This window comes from Sturnira hondurensis, unplaced genomic scaffold (assembly GCF_014824575.4).
Source record: "Sturnira hondurensis isolate 20B ecotype Veracruz unplaced genomic scaffold, ASM1482457v3 Scaffold0001221, whole genome shotgun sequence".
Lineage (NCBI taxonomy): Eukaryota > Metazoa > Chordata > Mammalia > Chiroptera > Phyllostomidae > Sturnira > Sturnira hondurensis.
Genome location: NW_028073852.1, coordinates 7,086,022 through 7,103,329, shown reverse-complemented (window position 1 = coordinate 7,103,329; position 17,308 = coordinate 7,086,022). Strand labels below are relative to the sequence as shown.

At 55.1% G+C, this 17,308-nt stretch overlaps 1 protein-coding gene across 1 annotated transcript; it reads right to left on the bottom strand.

The window, feature by feature from the left end:
* Positions 1-323: 323 nt before the first annotated feature.
* ITGA2B (integrin subunit alpha 2b) lies at positions 324-14,170 on the bottom strand. The gene is made up of 30 exons (XM_037067618.1): positions 13,590-14,170; positions 11,915-12,036; positions 11,732-11,829; positions 11,451-11,616; positions 11,104-11,153; positions 10,982-11,027; positions 10,759-10,887; positions 10,162-10,209; positions 9,976-10,019; positions 9,764-9,817; positions 9,573-9,625; positions 9,218-9,429; positions 6,601-6,783; positions 6,311-6,356; positions 6,125-6,229; positions 5,987-6,042; positions 5,742-5,893; positions 5,471-5,596; positions 5,033-5,100; positions 4,730-4,877; positions 3,888-3,977; positions 3,529-3,608; positions 3,180-3,260; positions 2,961-3,057; positions 2,707-2,859; positions 2,479-2,586; positions 2,111-2,224; positions 1,734-1,835; positions 1,419-1,535; positions 324-646 (listed from the first exon to the last, which is right to left on the bottom strand). Exons 1-30 carry the CDS (start codon positions 13,778-13,780, stop codon positions 587-589), a joined length of 3,099 nt encoding a protein of 1,032 aa, XP_036923513.1. The 5' UTR covers positions 13,781-14,170; the 3' UTR covers positions 324-586.
* Positions 14,171-17,308: the final 3,138 nt, after the last annotated feature.

The following is a 17,308-nucleotide window of genomic DNA, read 5'->3' as shown; positions in this document are numbered from 1 at the left end:
CCTTCTAGGGACCTGGCCCATAACACAGGCATGTGCTCTGACTGGGAATCGAACCAGCGACCCTTTGGTTTTCAGGCTGGCACACAATCCACTGAGCCACACCAGCCAGGGCTAAAAATGCTCCTTAAAGCTGCCCTCCAGGGACCCTGCCTGCCTTCTCTGCCACCCCCCAGGCCATCCCCCCACCCCCGTCTCACCCAGAGGCTCTGCCACCCTTTCCCTCTGGCTCCATTCCCACTTTCTACTCCCAGACACTCCCCGAAGTCAGTAATTTTTTTATTTTTGCCCTGGCAGAAATGCTCTCTGCTCACATTTCCACCAGCCCCAGATCCTTCCTCTAAATATCACCCTAGTCCCCCTCTCCTCCGCCGACCCCAAGAGGAGACAGCACACGGGGGTTGGGGCTGCCTCTTTATTAGACAGAAGGAAAGGGGGTGGCCCAGCTCTGGGGGGGAAGGAGAGGGCATCAGGAGGCCTGATGAACAGCTCCCACCCATGAGTCACCAGAGCGGGGGACACACGGAGAAGAGGGGTGCACAGGCATCTCGCCCTGCCTTCCTGCTGGGACAGGTCGTGGGCTGGACCATCACTCCTCTTCCTCATCATCTTCTTCCAGGGGTGGCCGCTTCCGCTTGAAGAAGCCGACCTGGGAGTGCACAGGGCCAGGGACAGGTTCTAGAAACAGTCCTTAGGCCCCTGAGCAGCACTGGAGGAAGGAAGCCTGCTAGAAAGCTGCAGCCGGGCTGCCTTCTCCCAGAACAGCACAGAACACGGACCCCACCGTCCGCGTGGATGAAGGCCTTTCCCCATATCGAGATAATACACGTAACATTAAAAAATATATTTTGCCTTTTCTTCTCTGGATTTTTGTTAAATACTGATGATTATGTCTCTCTATGACAAAAGTGTATGAGGATATATATTTGATGATTGTAAGTGTAATGTGTGGTTTTCCCTAACAGCACCATGCTTCCCAGGGCTTGGGCACCAGAGTAAGTTCGGGAGCAGCCCACTGGCTCTCCAGGCACGGAGGAGGGAGTGACCCATCAGGGCCCGTAAGGACCAGGGCCTGCATCAGACCTGGGTCTCCCACCTCAGTTGGGGCAAAGGACAGAGCAGGGAGGGGGTGAGTCCTGTCAGCACAGCAGCCAGGGAGCTCCTGAAGGCAGGGCGCATGGCCTGCGACTCCTCCTCTCAGGGGCGATGGGTCTACAGGACGTAGAATTCCAGGTGCCACTTTGCCCAGGGTTTCCTGCCTGCAAGGGGTCCTCTGGAGAATGACAGTCTAACAGTGGACGAGCAGGCTGGGTGGGCTCTGGGTCACCCACCTGGGCCACTGTCTCTCTCTGCCTCCCTGTGAGGGTGGGCAGGGCCAAGTCCGTGCCCACCTAGGGATGCCATCGTCCTCCACCCCTTACCTTCCACATAGCCAAGACCAGGAGTGTGAGCAGCAGCAGGCCACCCAGCACGCCTACCAGCACCCACCAGATGGGAATGTCCCTCTCCTCCAACGCCCGAAGTAGCTGCGTCTGCACCTGAGGACAGAGCCGCGAATGTCCTGTCACCCTGACAGTTCCCTTTCCCCAAAACTCAAACCCGTGGGATGGGCACAACAAGCCAAGCCACCTACTAGTGTCGCCCTTTAGACCCAGGGAGGCCCGCCCCCATTCTGCGGGACGTGCATAGGATGAGCAGTGGGACTCGTCTCCTTGACAACATTCTTCCGAACTCACCAGAGCTTCCCCACTGGGCAGGCTGAGGGCAGGCACAGAGTAGGGAAAGGAGGTGACATTGAACCAGGCGTGCGACTGCAGGACAAACTGATCCAGTGGCCTCTGGATGGGGTGCCGCGTGGGGGTGGGGAGAAAGGGATTCACGTAGGCCTGTTAGTTGCAGGAGTCCCAGCCCCAGGCTTACCCCTGGGGAGCCCTGACCCTGGCGTAAACCTGTTCCTTCCAAAACAAACCCCCCCTGCCAGTAGACAATTAATTAATTAATTAAAAAATAAAAACAAAGTAAACCTGGCCTTGTCTCTCTTTCCGCTCCCTACAGCCCCGCCTCTCCCGAGGGCACACTCGGTCCTCGCCCCGCCCTCCACGTCGCGTCCCACCTGGCGGAGGCTGGGCAGCCACAGGAGGGCCTGCACCGTGACCATGGCCCGCTGCCCTCGTGCCATCTCCTGCAGCTCACATTGCACCACGGTACAGGGCGCCGAGTCGCAGCTCTGCGGGGGTGTGCTATTAGTCCCCAGCCCCTCCAGACCCATCACCCCATCACGCCAGGACCCCACACAGGGGAGAGTGGGAAGTCGAGGGCGGGGGGCAGTGAAGACTAGCACAATCCTTAGAATTCACTCGGACCAAAGTGGCTAACCAGAGGCCCGCATCGCTCTTTTGGCCCCTCCCCCTACTTCCCAGCCCCTCTGCCCCCTGGGCCCCAGGGAGGGGAGACCCCAGGGAGACCACAGAGCCCACTCACCACAAGAACCGGCTGCTTGAGCCCTGGCAGGGAAGCCTGCCTGCGCCTCCGGTTGTGATGGCCTGGGTGAATAGGGGAGGGGGTGGGGGTGGGCAGCCCCAAGTCCAGCTGGGGAGGGAAAGAAGCTGTCAGGTCCTACGCTCTGCCAATCTCCCTGCCCTCCCAGAGGGACCCTGGTTGACCCGCCGGGGACTCACCCAAAGCTCTTTCTTTGACTCAGGCTCTTACCTTGAGGGGGTTGGGAGAGGGCTGTGGGGTGCACTGAAGACCCCCCTGAAGCTGTACGTCCAGGATATAGAGCAGGTCGGATGGCTGGGACTGGCCGGGGAGGCGGAGGGTGAGGTGGAGGCCGTTTACCGTACCAGGGCCACGGTTGTAGAGCTGGTGGGGTTGGTGGCCGCGGCGTATTAGGTGGCTCAGTGCCTAGACTGTAGCTCCTGGGGTCCTCCCTCCCAGACTGGGGCCTGGGGTCCCTTCCCTACTTCATAGGTGTGCTCCACTTTGGGGCCCCAGCTGTCTGAGCTGTTCTCTCTGTTGCCTTCTTCTGCCGCCATCACCAGGAAGGCCGGAAAGGAGCTCCTGCAGGGGTCGGAGCCCCCAAAGTAAGCTTGATCCACTGACTTGCTGTGGGGGTTCTTCCAGGACCCCTTGGACCAAGGGTCTCTGCCTGCCTTCTCCCCTGTCAGTCCCGGGCACCTCACCCTCGAAGCTCCACATGGGCCCCGGCCCGGACTGGCACATCCAGCTGCACAATCTCACTGTTTGGATTCTGGCTGTTCTTGCTAGAGGAGAGGGGATGAGGAGAAGCCGGTCAGGGACACCTGCCCCGTGAACGTCAGGACTCTGGGGGCACAGCCAGAATTTCAGAGGTCGCAGAAAGAGCTAACTGCACACACAGCGCGCCACGCAAAAGTTTGGCCTGGGAAAGAACTTCTTCCCGGACTCCAAGACTCAGAAACAGGAAGAAAGAGAACAGGAAAGTGTGAGGAGCCGGTATTCCAGAAGCCTCTTCTGTGTGGAGGGCCCCCCAGTGCCTCCCGCATCTGGTACCTCCTGATCTGCAGCCCGAAGGACACATGCTCCCCGACCTCTTCCAGGTTCTCCACGCTGACCAACATGGTGATCCCCATCTGAGAAACCAGGAGAGCCGAAGTCACCGTCCAAGTGCTCACTCTGAACATTGAATGTGGCCTCCGGGCCGCATCCTCCAAGGCTGCCATCCTTATCTCCCTCTTACTCAGAAGTCCACTGGGAGAGGGAAGTTCACTCACCCAAGAACACACAGCTGGCCAGTGTGTGGACCAGGATTCCAGCCCAGGGCTTCCTGACTCTAAACCCAGCCGCTAGAACCTGGCTGTCTGTGAGACCGTGGGGGAGGAGACCCAGCACCCAGGACTTGGTGGCCTCACCCGGACATTCTTCATGGGGTTGCCCAGCTCACACAGCACGACCTTAGTCTCATTCTCCTTCTTCTGGTTACAGCTAAGCCTCTCGAAGCCCTTGGAGGGGGTAGTTTCAAGAAAGAAGATGGTTACAGAGCAGCCGTGTATACTGAAGCTCCTTGGGAAGTCTGGGAGAGACTGCTGTGTCAGGCTGGGCACAGGGGTCTCCGGGCTGGGGATGCGAGGTGCTGTCCCACGCTCATTTACATATTACTCTAGCACGCTGTTACTTGTTATGATGTTTGCAAGTAACAACACAAAACATTACACAGACTATAATCCCATTGTTATAAACTATGTCAACAAACTAACTAAACAAATAGATACACACGATGCCTACCTAAGTATTTGTCAACATAGAGAAAAAGGATGGGAAGGAAACCCACCAAACGTTAATGGGTTCCTTTTAACATTTAGTTGCTGAGCCACTTTGGACTTGGTTTTTTTTTTTTTTAAGGTTTTATTTATTTATTTATCTTTAGAGGGGAAGGAGAGAGGGAGAGAAACATTAATGTATGGTTTTGCCTTTTTTTTGTGCGTCCCCTGCTGGGACTTGGTCTGCAGGGAACTGGCCTGCAACCCAGGCATGTGCCCTGACTGGGAATCGAACCTCGATTGTGTGGTTCGCAGTGGACTTGGGTTTTATAATAAAGTTCTCAAATGTAGGGCCATTTGCGAACACTCCTCTTCCAAATATTAAAAAAAAAACAGCTTTTACACCACAGCATAAGATACGTCGGGGCTCTCAGCATGCGAGAAGGCTCCCATACCTGTCACATCCTCAGTAATGTCCCCTGGGGGGTCCTCACCTCGACATTGCTGAGGGCCCTCATGTAGTGGGAACCCAGGGGCAGGTGCACAGCCAGCTCAGCCTCATAGGCCCCCTCCCCCTCGTTGGCTGCATCCATTTTTAGCTCCAGCACGTTATCCGCTCCAATGAGGAGGGGGGAGCCCGTCCTGTGGGGAGAAAGGAGGAAGAGGCCTGGTCCAGGCCCAGGGGCTGGGAGGACAGGGGCTGAGGACAGTGTACTGGTGTACGACATCCCAGGTCGGGAGGAGGTGACATCAGAGACAACTGGGCCAGGGGAGGCTGGGGCGGGAGGTCTCCTCACACGCTGGCAGAGAGCTGAAGCTGGGGCACGCACAGGTCGTCTTCGCCGCAGTCCAGAATGATGCGGGTCTGCAGAGGACACACCAAGGAGTGTGGGTGAGGGGGGCACGTGAAAGAGGGGACCAGAGGATCTGAGAGTGAAAAGAGTGTGGAGACGACATCAGAGTTTGGGGCTTTGCCACAGGGTATGGGACAATGGCATGGTGTAGTTGGTGACATCAGGGTCTATGGGTTTATATCCGAGTTTAGAGGTGACATCAACAGTTGGGGTTTAGGGGACACTGAGGTTTTGGGGTTTTCATTAGGGTTTACAGTGACAGCAGAGATTAGAGGTGACATTGAGCCTTTGGGGTTCACATTACAACTTGGACACTGGCCCCAGCCCTGCCTTTCTGGGAGGGGTCCTTCCCCTCCCGGGCCTGTTCCTGCCCACCCTCACCTGCTCCTGGACGAGGGTGTCTCCGTGCAGCACGACAGCCGGGGCTAGTCCATCCTTCGCAGGCGGCAGGGACACATTGACGCTGAGCACGATGGGGCTCAGCTTGTCCCGGAAGTCGGCCTCATCCTAAGGCGGGGACAAGAGTCAGGCTATCTTGCTGTCAGGCACCCCAGCACTGATGACCCCTAGACGCTCAGCACCCAGCCCGCACCCCAGGACTGAACGGACAAACTTGCACACCCAGCCCTGCCCACCCCCAGCCCGGGCGTACACGGAGGAAGGCCTTGATGTTGTGGCAGATGGGGCTGTGTCTCCCCGCCAAGTTCAGGTGCAGGGTGGCGCCCGCCTGCTGAGAGTTCAGCAGCAGCACCCGCCGGCCCTGGCGGGGCTTCTGCCGGTCCAACTGCAGCTCGGCGTTGAGGCCTGACAGGGCAAGCAGGGGGTGTCAGGGTCTCCCTGGCCAGCCCCCAAGGGAGTCGAGGTCTGCCTCCCTCCTGTGCCCACCGTGCCACTCACTTAGCTGCTGAGGAATATTGTGCCCGGTGGCTCCTACACACATCTGGATTCCAAAGCTGCAAAGATGTGAGTGGGGCTCAGCGGTTAGGGCCCCCGATGCCCTAGATCCTGCCTTGCCCATGCCCTCTGTCTCCTCACCAGCTCACTGATGTCTTGGTCTGGGGCAGGACACAATCCTTCACAGCAGGATTCAGCGAATCTTGTACCACCAGCTGGACAGTGGCCATCACCACTGGCTGAGCTCTGGTGGGATGGGGGGGCTTGCCAATGTGGCTCCTTCCGGCCTGTTCTTCTCCCTAACCCGCCCATGGACCCAGTGCTCACCTGTACACAGTCACCTTGTCAGCCCCGTAGGCTCCCACCAATAGGTCTACAGGTATTGGGAGTGGGTCAGAACCAGTAATTAGAGAGGGCACGATGTCGTCATCTTCCCAGGAGTTCCCCAAACCATCTCTCCTGTTGGAGGTCTGACCTGGCCCTCCCAGGCATTCCGGCCCCATGGACAGGTCAGAGGTCTCAGTGGGGCGCCAGGTCAGGCAGAGCATGGCGTCTCCTAGCATCTCCAGCTAATGCTCAAGGGCCCTACTTATTTAGCTGGGGGCAGCCCCGGGCACCTGGGTATCCATTGTCATCGATGTCTGTGGCACCTCGCAGGGAAAAGCCGAAGCCAGAGCCTGTGGGGAAGGGGCTGTCCAGGACCTGGGAGGGGCGTGAGCTAAGCCCCTCACTCTGGCCGAGGAACACCAGCACTTGGCCGCGACCACTGGGACCCCCGTAGGGGGCAGCCACTGCCACATCTGGGGGGAACAACAAAAGGAGGGAGACTGTTTGTTCTCCAGTCTCTCCAGGGGGCCCTGTAAAACTTCCAGGGGCTCCCACTCTAGGCAGACCCCAGGGGACCAGGAGAGGGACAAAAAGGTCTGGGTCGAGGCAGCTGTCCTGCCTTCCAGGAGTTTACAGTTGGGTCAGAGAGAGATCCACCAAGTAGGGTTGTTATAAAAACAATAACAGCACTCACTATGTGTTGAGAAAGGTACATGGATGTGATTTTACTTGGTCCTGAATGTTAAGCATCATTAGTCCCATTTGAGATGAGAAAACTGAGTCCCAGAAGATTAAGTAACCAAGACCTATTGAATCCTGACCCCCTCTTCCTTAGGGACCTTCGCCCCATTCCGCTTACAGTAGGCACGGTCAGAGCCGCATCATGGGCTTGTCATCACCAGTAACTTTGAAGATCCCTCTTAAAAATGTGTTATTCATCATAATGATTAATCTTCATCTGATAAATTTGTACCAGTTTTCCGCATGTGTTGGGAATCAAGAACTTTGATCTATATTTTGTAACTGTCTTTTCTTTGTCTTCTGTACAGATTTTTCTGTAAAAATATTTGTCGATTTTTTCTGATCAAGCTATCCAGAATTTACCCAAATCAAACACCCTGACTACAGTTGTCTGCCCAGGCCCCGGGCCTCCACTCTCTTCTGATCTTTGGCTTCCTCATCTTTTTTTTTTTTTAATTTATTTTTAGAGAGAGGGGACAGGAGGGAGAAAGAGGAGGAAAAAAACACATCAGCATGAGAAACATCAGTTGTTTCTAGGGTGCCCCCAACTGGGGACCTGGCCCAGAACCCAGGCATATGCTCTGACTGGGAATTGAACCAGCAAACTTTCATTCTCTGGGACAACACCCCACCCACTGAGCCATACTGGTCAGGGCCGGCTCCCTCATCTCCACTTACTTCCTGAACAGTTGATCACCCTTGCCTTATCCCCAGCCATCTTGCCCCACTGCCAGTTTTGGGCAAGCCTGGCCAGACCCCACCAGAGCAGGTACCATGAACCTGACCTCCACTAGGCACTGCCCAGCAGCCCTATGGGGTCAGAGTGTTGGTCTGCTCAGCACCTCTTTCAAACATTCTCCATTCTGTCAAGCTTCCAGCGCCCCCACTTTCTTCACAAAGAAAGGCAACCCAACGGTTGGGTTATAATTTCACACCTATTTTCCACCCACTTTCCTCATCTGATCTTGGAATAGGTGTCCCTCCTTTACCCTGACACTGGGCTTACATCCTGCCCCCCCACCCCAAATCCCTCAGGCATTGTTGGGACCCTCCTCCAACTCATTCCTCCAACTGCTATCTGCCCACAAGATCATTTTCCTTCACATTCAACCCTGCTCCATACTCTTTGAAATTAAAATAACCTTCCCTTGACCCTCCTCTTCTTTCAGTAATCACCTTTTCTCTTTCACAGACCAATTTAAAGAGCTGTCTACACTAGATGCCTCCAGGTCTTCACTTTCGTTCATCTTACCCCATGCGTTCTGGCTTCTGTCCCTACACAGCCCTGAATCAGTCCTTGTTGTTGCCGATGACCTCCTTGTTGTTAAAGACCATAGATAGACCCCGGCTGGTGTAGCTCAGTGGATTGAGCGCGGGCTGCAGACCCAAGGGTCACCTGTTCCATTCCCAGTCAGGGCACATGCCTGGGTTGCGGGCCAGGTCCCCCATGAGGGCCTTGTGAGAGGCAACCACATATTGATGTTTCTCTCTCTTTCTCTCTCCCTTGCCCTCTCTCTAAAAATAAATAAATAAAATATTTTTTAAAAAGACCATGGAGATTTCTCCAGCCCCATCTACTCACACCTTTGGGAAACCTCTGGAGTCCTTAAACGCCTTCCTTCCGCTCAGGGCACTCTCTTCCTTTGAGTTTGGAGCCATCAGATCTCCTGTTTTCTTGCCTACCCGCTGGGTACTCCTGTCCTCTTTCCAGACTCACTTCCTCTGTGAGTTCCCTAAATGCTCTTGCTCCCCAGGGCTCTGCCCTGGGCCTCTCCTCTTTTCACAGGCTCCCAGGGGCTCTGCCACCCTCCCCTAGTCCCTACCTCCCACTCAGACCTCTAGGGTGGAAGTGGGGGAAGCTACACCCAGTGGCTCTCTGGCTGTGTCTGCCCGATGTGGGGAAGTCCTTCAAGATCAAATAGGTCCAGAGCTGGGTTGCTGATGTCACCTCCGGAGACTTGCTGCCTAGCCTGAGTTCCAGGCAGTAAAGGGCACCACGCCCCACTGAATTCCTCTGCCTGGACTAATGCAAACAGATTCTAACTGGTCTCCTTTAACTTTCTCTGCTTAAAGCTCTTCCTGGCTCCTGCTGTCCTCAGGTCAAATCCACGGTCTTTATTGCAGCTGTTAGCCCCTGGCAGCAGGGGAGCCCCTCTCCTCCCTTACCATTGTAGCCATCCCGGTTGAGGTCGCCCAAGGGCGCGATGGCTGAGCCAAATCGCCCATACAGCTGCGTGCCAGTCAGCAGGAGGCTGGGGGTGCCCAGCGCCTGGGAGCCCCGAGGCTGCAGGAACAAGTACACACGCCCGACCTCGGCCAGCTTGCGGTCAGAGCGGCTGTCCATGTACAGCGGCGCCCCCACCAGCAGGTCGTGCCTCCTGCAGGCCAGACGCGCGGTTAGTGGGATGGGCTAGGGGGTTGCTGGGGGCCAGGGCCACATCTCGCTCATCCTCACTCTTGAGAGTGAGGACTAGGAGAGGAGGAGATTCAGCTGGGTAGGGCTGGGAAGCACCCTCCTCACCCGTCCGCGTTGACGTCAGTGACGGCCACTGAATGCCCGAAATATGAAGCCACCTGCAGGAAGACAAGGCGCACCTTAATTCCCGCCCCAGACCCTTCTCCAACTTAGAAATCGACCCCCCGCGCCTCCGTGGAATATTCTAGGGTCCCAAACCCCGAGCCTGGGCCACCCCATCAGGACCTGGCCCTCACCTGCTCTCCCTGCAGCCGGTGCAGTGTTCGGTAGTTCGAATACAAAATTTCCACCTGCGCGGACAGCGCACATGAGCGCGTGGTTCTCATCCCCCCCAGGCAGCCGCTCGCTCCGGGTGAAAAAGGGCAGAGGTGTGGCGGGGTGGGTGGTCAGACTTAAGAGCAGGGTCAGGGGCTACAGAATGCCGAATGACGGGGCAGGTGGCACTCACGGCTCCCAGGGTCCAGCTCCAGGTGGGGGCGCCAAAGACATACTCTGAGGAGAACCGAATGAGGTTCTTCGAACCGTCCTGCCTCCCGCCCACCATTCCGCACCCAGGAGAGATTCTAGTGCGAGGCCTGGTGGTGCTCCTCCCGGGCTGCGCTCCCCAAACCCTGTCTCTAAGTGGATTTCTTGCCTGTAGTGTTGAGATTCCCGTCGAACTCGCCGATGGCCACCGAATACCCTGAAGACACAGTGCAAATGAGTTTTTCTGCGAGAGCGAAGCAGGGAGGGGGCGGAGGGCGAAGGAGGAGGAAACTAGGACATCACCCAGTTTAAACCCCGCCTTGTGCAGACAGCAAAGCGAAGGCCATCGCGAGGCCAAAATCTGCGGGAAAGGCGGGGTAGGGCACGTGGGAGCTGGGCGGTCTGCGGGTGAAGCTGCGGGAGCAGAGGGTGAGGACGCCTTGGGTGCTGGGGCTGGCCAGCCGTAGTCGGCAAGGGGGCGCTGCANGAGGGCGAAGGAGGAGGAAACTAGGACATCACCCAGTTTAAACCCCGCCTTGTGCAGACAGCAAAGCGAAGGCCATCGCGGGCCAAAATCTGCGGGAAAGGCGGGGTAGGGCACGTGGGAGCTGGGCGGTCTGCGGGTGAAGCTGCGGGAGCAGAGGGTGAGGACGCCTTGGGTGCTGGGGCTGGCCAGCCGTAGTCGGCAAGGGGGCGCTGCAGCAGGGGCGCGGGTGGGCGGTGTGACAGAGCGCTGGGAAGCCTCTGCGGGCGGTGCCCGGGTTACCCCGGTAGCCGTCGAAGTTCTCTGGATGGCTGGAGTCGAAGGTGAAGCGTTGGGTGCGCACATGCCACAAGAGGGTGCCCGGGCGGTAACTGGAGAAGATGTCTGCTATTGGAGCCTGCACCAGGAGACCTAGGGTGCGAGGGTCAGTGAGTGTGAGGCCCAGACCCTGGGGTCTCCCCACGCCAAACGTAGAGGGGAGGGAGGTGCAGGGATGGGCACGTACCTAAGAAAAAATAGCCGCCGGGGGCCCCAAGCACCAGCTCTCCAGCCTGCAAAGGAAGCCCTGGAGGTGAGCGGGGACCCTGTTTGGGAGCTGCCCTCACGACATTTCGGCTCGCTACTTGCCTCAGTGACTACGGCGCTGAAGCCGGCTTCACAGTAGCGCTTGTCTTCCGCTAGAGGAGGCACGGAGAAGGGTCAGAGGAGAGGCGGACCCCGTAGCGTGCTGGGAGCCTGGGGCGGGGCCGGGGGCGGGGCCGGGGGCGGGGGGCCGGGGCGGGACCTGGGCGGGGTCGCGGGTTAGTATGGGGGCGTGGCCTTGGGTCCGCTGGGTAGCTGCTGTGTTGCTAGGAGCTGGGGAGTCCAGCAGCGGGATAGAAAGCGGGGCCAGCAGGCGCTGGGAAAATGTTCCGAAAAAGGGCCCCTCTCCTTGGCCACGATTGGGCGGAGCCAAAACGGAGAGCGGAGCTCACAATATATGTTATGCGAGTAAACCCGGCTCATGGTGTTGGCCCGACAAGGCGAGAACTCCGCGCGGCGGGCGTTCTGGAGCTGAGCTAAGAAGCAGCCACCTACGGGGGTCTTCTCCGCCTCCTCGGTCTCTTCTAGGGCGTTCCAGTGCTGCCACGGGGCGCAGGCCTGCGGGAGGGCCACAGAAAAGTGAGGAGGAGGCGGGACTTGGGGTTCTGCCTCCCTCCCCCCAGCAAGTCTCTGCCCCCTACTACTCCCTATGTCCCCGTCCCGCAGTGCCCACCACAATGTTGTCGTTCCAGCTGACGACTGACGCCCCCAATCCTTGCCCGGCCTTGAAGGTTTGGAAAGTTTGGGAGCCTACTTTTCGGGTCTCATCATCTAGAGGGCACAAGACAGGGGTGTTGAAGCCCGGCTATCCACGCTCCCTCTAACCCCTCCTTTCCCCTCATTGTCTGGTACTCACTAAGGTCGAAGGACAGGGAGGAACACTGGCCGCCATCGGCCCTCCAGGGGCATATGAACACGGCGCCCATCTCCTCTTGGTTGCGACCCAGGGTCCGCGGGGCGCCCACCACGATGGCCACGCTGCGTAAGAAAGCTGCGTAAACATCGCGCGGATCCCGGATGCCCCACGCCCCAGTGCCCCTGCTGGGAGCGTTACCCTGAAGGGCAGGCAGGGTGCCTTGGGCGACACAGTATCCTATTTCCTCAAAGAGACTTCACCGACCATGTGGGCCAGCCTTTTCCTTCTACGTACGACCCATGAAACCGAGACTCCCAGCGAGGGTGAATCACATGCCCAAAGAAACCCAGAGAGTCAGGGGAAAGCTGAACTATAACCGTTTGGTTTTATATGAATACGAGGGGGTTATACCCTTGCTGAGACAGACCTCCCAAGCTCTGCCCATCTACACTCCCCACTGCCCCACCTCCAAAAGCCAGGGCTTTACATGATCCTTAGAACGTTAAACTCTTATCAGATGAGTTCTTGAGAGCTAGTTCTAATGAAGAATTAGAGAAGCTAGTGGGCGACTCTAAAGTGGAAGGTAGAGTGCTGACACTGGTGAGGACCCCAGCAGATTTAGGTTGGAACCACAGCTCTGCCGTACGTAAGCTGGGGACAATACCAACCAATCAATGCTGTCAGGATAAGTACATGTATGAGGGAAATTCAGCCAAATAACTTATAGCAAGTGCTCAGAAAGTGCAGATATATATACATATATTGGGCATGCAGGGAGCTTGTTAAGTAGTACCCACAAGGCCAGTATCTGTGGTAAGGAGGAGAAAGAAGCAAGAAAGGCTGGAGGAGGGAGTCAAGTTAAGATTCAAGTCCAGTGGCAGCCATGGGCCACACAAACACCCCAGGAGCCCTGGAGCTGGATGGACCCTTCAGAACTCTTCAGAGGTGACGTGAAAGAGTGGGACTCTTACACCTCTCTCCTCCCTCCACAGTCCTCATTGATCAATTCATGCTGGGTCATATTGGGAAGAGGACTTGACTTTGGGGAAGGTGGCTTTCTTCAGCTGAGGAAATTCACCAAGGGGCTGATATCAGAGTGCTGTCTGCCACCACCACACCCCCAGGCTGGGGAGCACGCTGTCGGCCTCTGTAAGCCACCAACTAGCTCAGAGTAGTTACTGTGAAGAGGAGAAGCAGGACTCCGATCTTGGCAGCGAGATCTCACGGCCTGGTTTTTCCTAACCACTGATGCTCTCTATGGCTTCCTTTCAAATATCTAGAATTTTGATGGGGATGAGGGAAATGGAGTAGAAAAGCAAGGTGAGCAGACAATGTTACAGTTTTGCAAGTCCATTTAAGACATGTGTGCTGCTCTGTGTGAGGGGATGAGGATGGAATGGGTCCTACAACTGACCCATGGAGGAAAACATAAGACACTAACTTTTGTTTTGCCTTTGTTTTTGCTGTAGTTTCACTGCCTAGATCCCCACTGGCGTGCTTCTCTGGCACCCTCACCCAAGCAGGTCCCTCCTCCGTAGTCTTAACAAGAACTTAGCCCAAATAGACCCTGGGAGTCACTTTACTCAACCTCTGCCACAAACGGGGGACTCTAGGCTCACAGTAGTGATAGTGGGGGAATCCTCTGTCCCTACACCCAACTTCCCCCAGGGCTTACCGGCTGTGGCTGTCCTTGCAGAAGTCCAATGAGAACCCAAAGTGGCTGCCGTTGGGGCCTGTGTAGAAGGTGAGCCGCTCTGGGTCCAAGTTCAAGGCTGAGGCTGGAGGGGCAGTACCGGGTCCCAAGAGCATCTGCACCCACTCCAGAACCCAGAGGGCATGAAGTGGACGCAAAGCTCTGGCCATCATCCCTCTCCCACAGCCTCCTTGGCAGGAATGGGCTCACCCCTTCCTCTTCCTTTCAGTTCCTACCACAGGAAGTCCTTTCTTATCAAACTTGAACCCCCTTACTGAGCAGTAAGGCAGAGCAAAGGGCTAAAGGCCCTGGACCCATATGGTTTCTTGAACTGGCAGGAAGGGAAGGGGGTGAGGCCACCCTGGGGGTGGGTGCTGATGGCTGAAATCCGTGGCTCCGCCCCTTTTCTTGAGTAGTTTATCACCAAGTCTTGTTGGCCCTGCCTCTCAACTATGTCTGGAATCTTCACACCATTTCCACTACCACCATGCCAGTCTAAGCCATCAGTACTTTCTGCTAGGGATGGTTAAAACCATTAACTAGCTGGTCCCTACACCTCCACTGTAGCCCAGTTCCGGAGTCCCTCCTCCTGCCTGCAGCTGCCTGCACCCGGGCGCACACTGACTTGGCCAGAGGCAGGGGAAGGAGGAAGCTGCTGCCTTCTGATAAAACCTGAGCTGTGTTATCACTTTGAATTAGGCACCTATCCACTTCCTTTTATGGCCTTGGGCAGCTTCAGTCAGTCATGTTAGTGCAGCAGCTTCTTCCTCTATCTCGGGCCAAGTCTCAATGTGGTCACAGCTGTCAGCCGGGGCTGGGAAAGGGGTGGTGAATGGATCGTGGTCCAAGGGGAAGAGATGGGGATGAAGTGGAGTCAGTCCAGCGTCTCTGGCTCACAGGCTTTGTGATTATGGACTTCACTCTGTCTGGGACAGAGCTCTTACCCAAACAACAATTGATTCTAGTGGGGGTCACTGCCAAGGGGAAGCCTCCCCTGAGCTTTAGGCTGGCATCTTGGGTTTAACTCACTGTTTGGTCATGGCCTATTCACAGGATTGTGTCCACGAATCCCCCAAGAGCAAGGTCCTTTCTGCAGCGGGGGGCCTAGCCAACAGTGCACCATGTAGCAGGTATTGCTGACAGACACACTGAATGGCAGTGCACACTGAGCTGGGAGATGCCAACATGGGGTCCCGCAGTGGAAAGAGAAGGAATCGGTTTGAGCAGAGGCAAGGTCATGCCTTCTGTGGATGAGAGGACGAGGAATGCCAAGTCTTATTGCTACAGTGCGTCTTCCCCCAAAAGCAGGTTCCCAAGAAGGAAAGCTGAGACCTGCTGGGGGCACAGGCACACGGCTACATCCTTCTTTTGCTGTTTTCTCTTCAAGCTTGACCCTCGTAGCCTGCCCAAACCCGGTGCCATCCTGGAATCCCGTCAGCTCCTCCCTTCCTCTAATTCACTGCCTCAGCACACGGCTCAAAATCCTACACCTTAACTAGGTTCAAGTTCCTTAAGCTTTAAGGGACTCTCAACTTCAAGGCCTCCTCCACCGCTGGATGTGTAATGCATCTATTAGGATGAGTACTCAACTCAGTCTTACACTTACCTTCCAACTTCCCACCTCAAACGGGGTGGTATTGTAATTACTAGGGTACACTGCGTAGCCCCAAACTAAACTCACATACCATTAATATTTTAATAAGTACTTATTCTGCTCAAGGCACTGATGCCTTATCAAGGATCTTTAAAAAACTTAGTCCAGAGGAAGACATGAACACATACCTGTAGCAGAGGAACAGGAAAGCCTGCCTTGAAAAGGGGAGATTGTCTAGCTGAAATCGTTTCTATGTGCTCCTCAAAATCACCCTATGAAATAGGTACTAACATGCCCATCTCATAAATCCTGAAACTGTGGCACAGAGCATTAGGTAAATTGCTCAAGTTTACACAGCCAATGGGTGGATTCAAACATGTTCACACTTGAACTCATGTCCTTAACCATTATACTGTTACCTTCTGTCAGAGAATGAAGGGGTTTGAGGCAGTCTCTAAGCAGAGTGGCAGAACATAAGAGGTCAGTTATGGGGAAGGGCAAATAGCTGACTCAGGACAGAGAGGATTTGGGCATTAAAGTGGAATGAAAAGCTGGGGTAAATAACTGGAGGTCCTTGAGTACTTTATAAAGTTGAACTTTATGAGAGACAAAGAATCATAAAGATTTCTAAAGTCAGAGTAAGAGATACATGGATGAACTGTGCCACAATTGGGACAATTACACTGGCGGCCCGTGCATAGAAAGAACTGGAAAAGGCAGGACTTAGTGGGAAGACCAGAGCGCAACTGCGACCCCCTAGGTTAAAGGCGGTGAGGCGGGAACGAGAGACGACAGCAGAGACCACACAACCAGCAACTGGACGTGGTGGGTGTCAAGTAATTGGAAGCTTTGGTGCCTTGTTGGCTGGTGGGACCTTGGTACCAGCACCTAAAATTGGAAACAGGAGGAGCATCCAAATTGGGGAAAGGAGCCTGGTGAGCAGCAAGGAGCACTCCGTTCCTCTGTGTGCTCCTTTGGACCCCACGCTGGGTTTACCTCCCTTCCAAGACGGCAGACGCAGGGCTACGGGCGAACTGCGGCCACTTTTGCATCCCATCCATGGTCTGAGGCCAGAATCCCTCAGTGAATTCAAAGTTCTGTTAAGGTTTCATTAAGTCAACAATTACTGAATTTTTACTGTGTGCCTGGCACTGGTGTAGATACAGAGAAAAATCTTTTATCATCTTTGGTTTCCTAAGTCCTGGTGCATAATCTTCAGTCAATGGTATTTTACTTTGTTCATATACTCTCAGGGATTAAGAAAGCAAAGGCGGGGACACATAACAAGCAATATCTGTCCTCTCAGAACTTAGAATTTTATTGGGAAGCAGTGAATACAAAATGAACTGTAGTCAGATTCTGAGAAGCCAGTAAGATATGGGACAGGGAATTATATCCCGGAGTCAGGGAGGTCAGCCAGGAAATGCTGCAAAAGTTCAGACACAAGTTGGTAAGGGGAAGCTGTCTCTGGCAATTAAGAATGGAAATGCTTGACGACTGGACTAGACACTGAGCGTAGAAGAGGGAGCCTATGCACGTTCCGAGCCCAGTGGCTGGGGCAGGCAGCTGCACGTACCTCCCGCAGGGCATGCTCTACATACAGGCCAGTCTGCTTCTTTCACTGGCACCTTGCCTGCTCGGGAAATCAATTCCTTTCTTTCTGGGAAAGAATTTTGCTATTTCAGAAAAACAAGCAGATCTCAGCATCCAGCCCAAGGTTCTAGTTGAACAGCTTCTCTTCAGTTAAGGAGAGAACACAGGTGTTGTGGGAGTAGTTAAGAAACATACTGGTCCTTCCTGAAAGGTTGAGGAAGAGAAACTAATTTATTACTGTAAGTCTAGTTAGCTCTGGGTGCTAACCTTTCCTTTTGGTGAAAATTGTTTTGATTCAGTAGAGACGTTTATCAGCTCAGTCAGGAATATTTCCTTTTAATATTCCATTAATTAGCTCTCAAGCATTACATTATTATTGCAAGGCTGAGAATAATTCAAAACTGATTTTGGTATACAGAACTACATCTGGAGGGCAAAGGCCAGGCAGATAACTTGTAATCCCACTGCCCTAAAGTTTACCCCAAATTCTCAAAGTCAAAGCCAGAAATTCCAA

Excerpts from the sequence above, each read along its gene's own strand:
- ITGA2B (XM_037067618.1), bottom strand. The coding sequence starts at position 13,780 with ATGATGGCCAGAGCTTTGCGTCCACTTCATGCCCTCTGGGTTCTGGAG. Across the intron at positions 11,154-11,450 it reads TTACTCGCATAACATATATT|CGGAAGACAAGCGCTACTGT; the intron begins GTGAGCTCCGCT and ends TGCCTCCTCTAG. Across the intron at positions 5,597-5,741 it reads ACATCAAGGCCTTCCTCCGT|GATGAGGCCGACTTCCGGGA; the intron begins GTACGCCCGGGC and ends TCCCCGCCTTAG.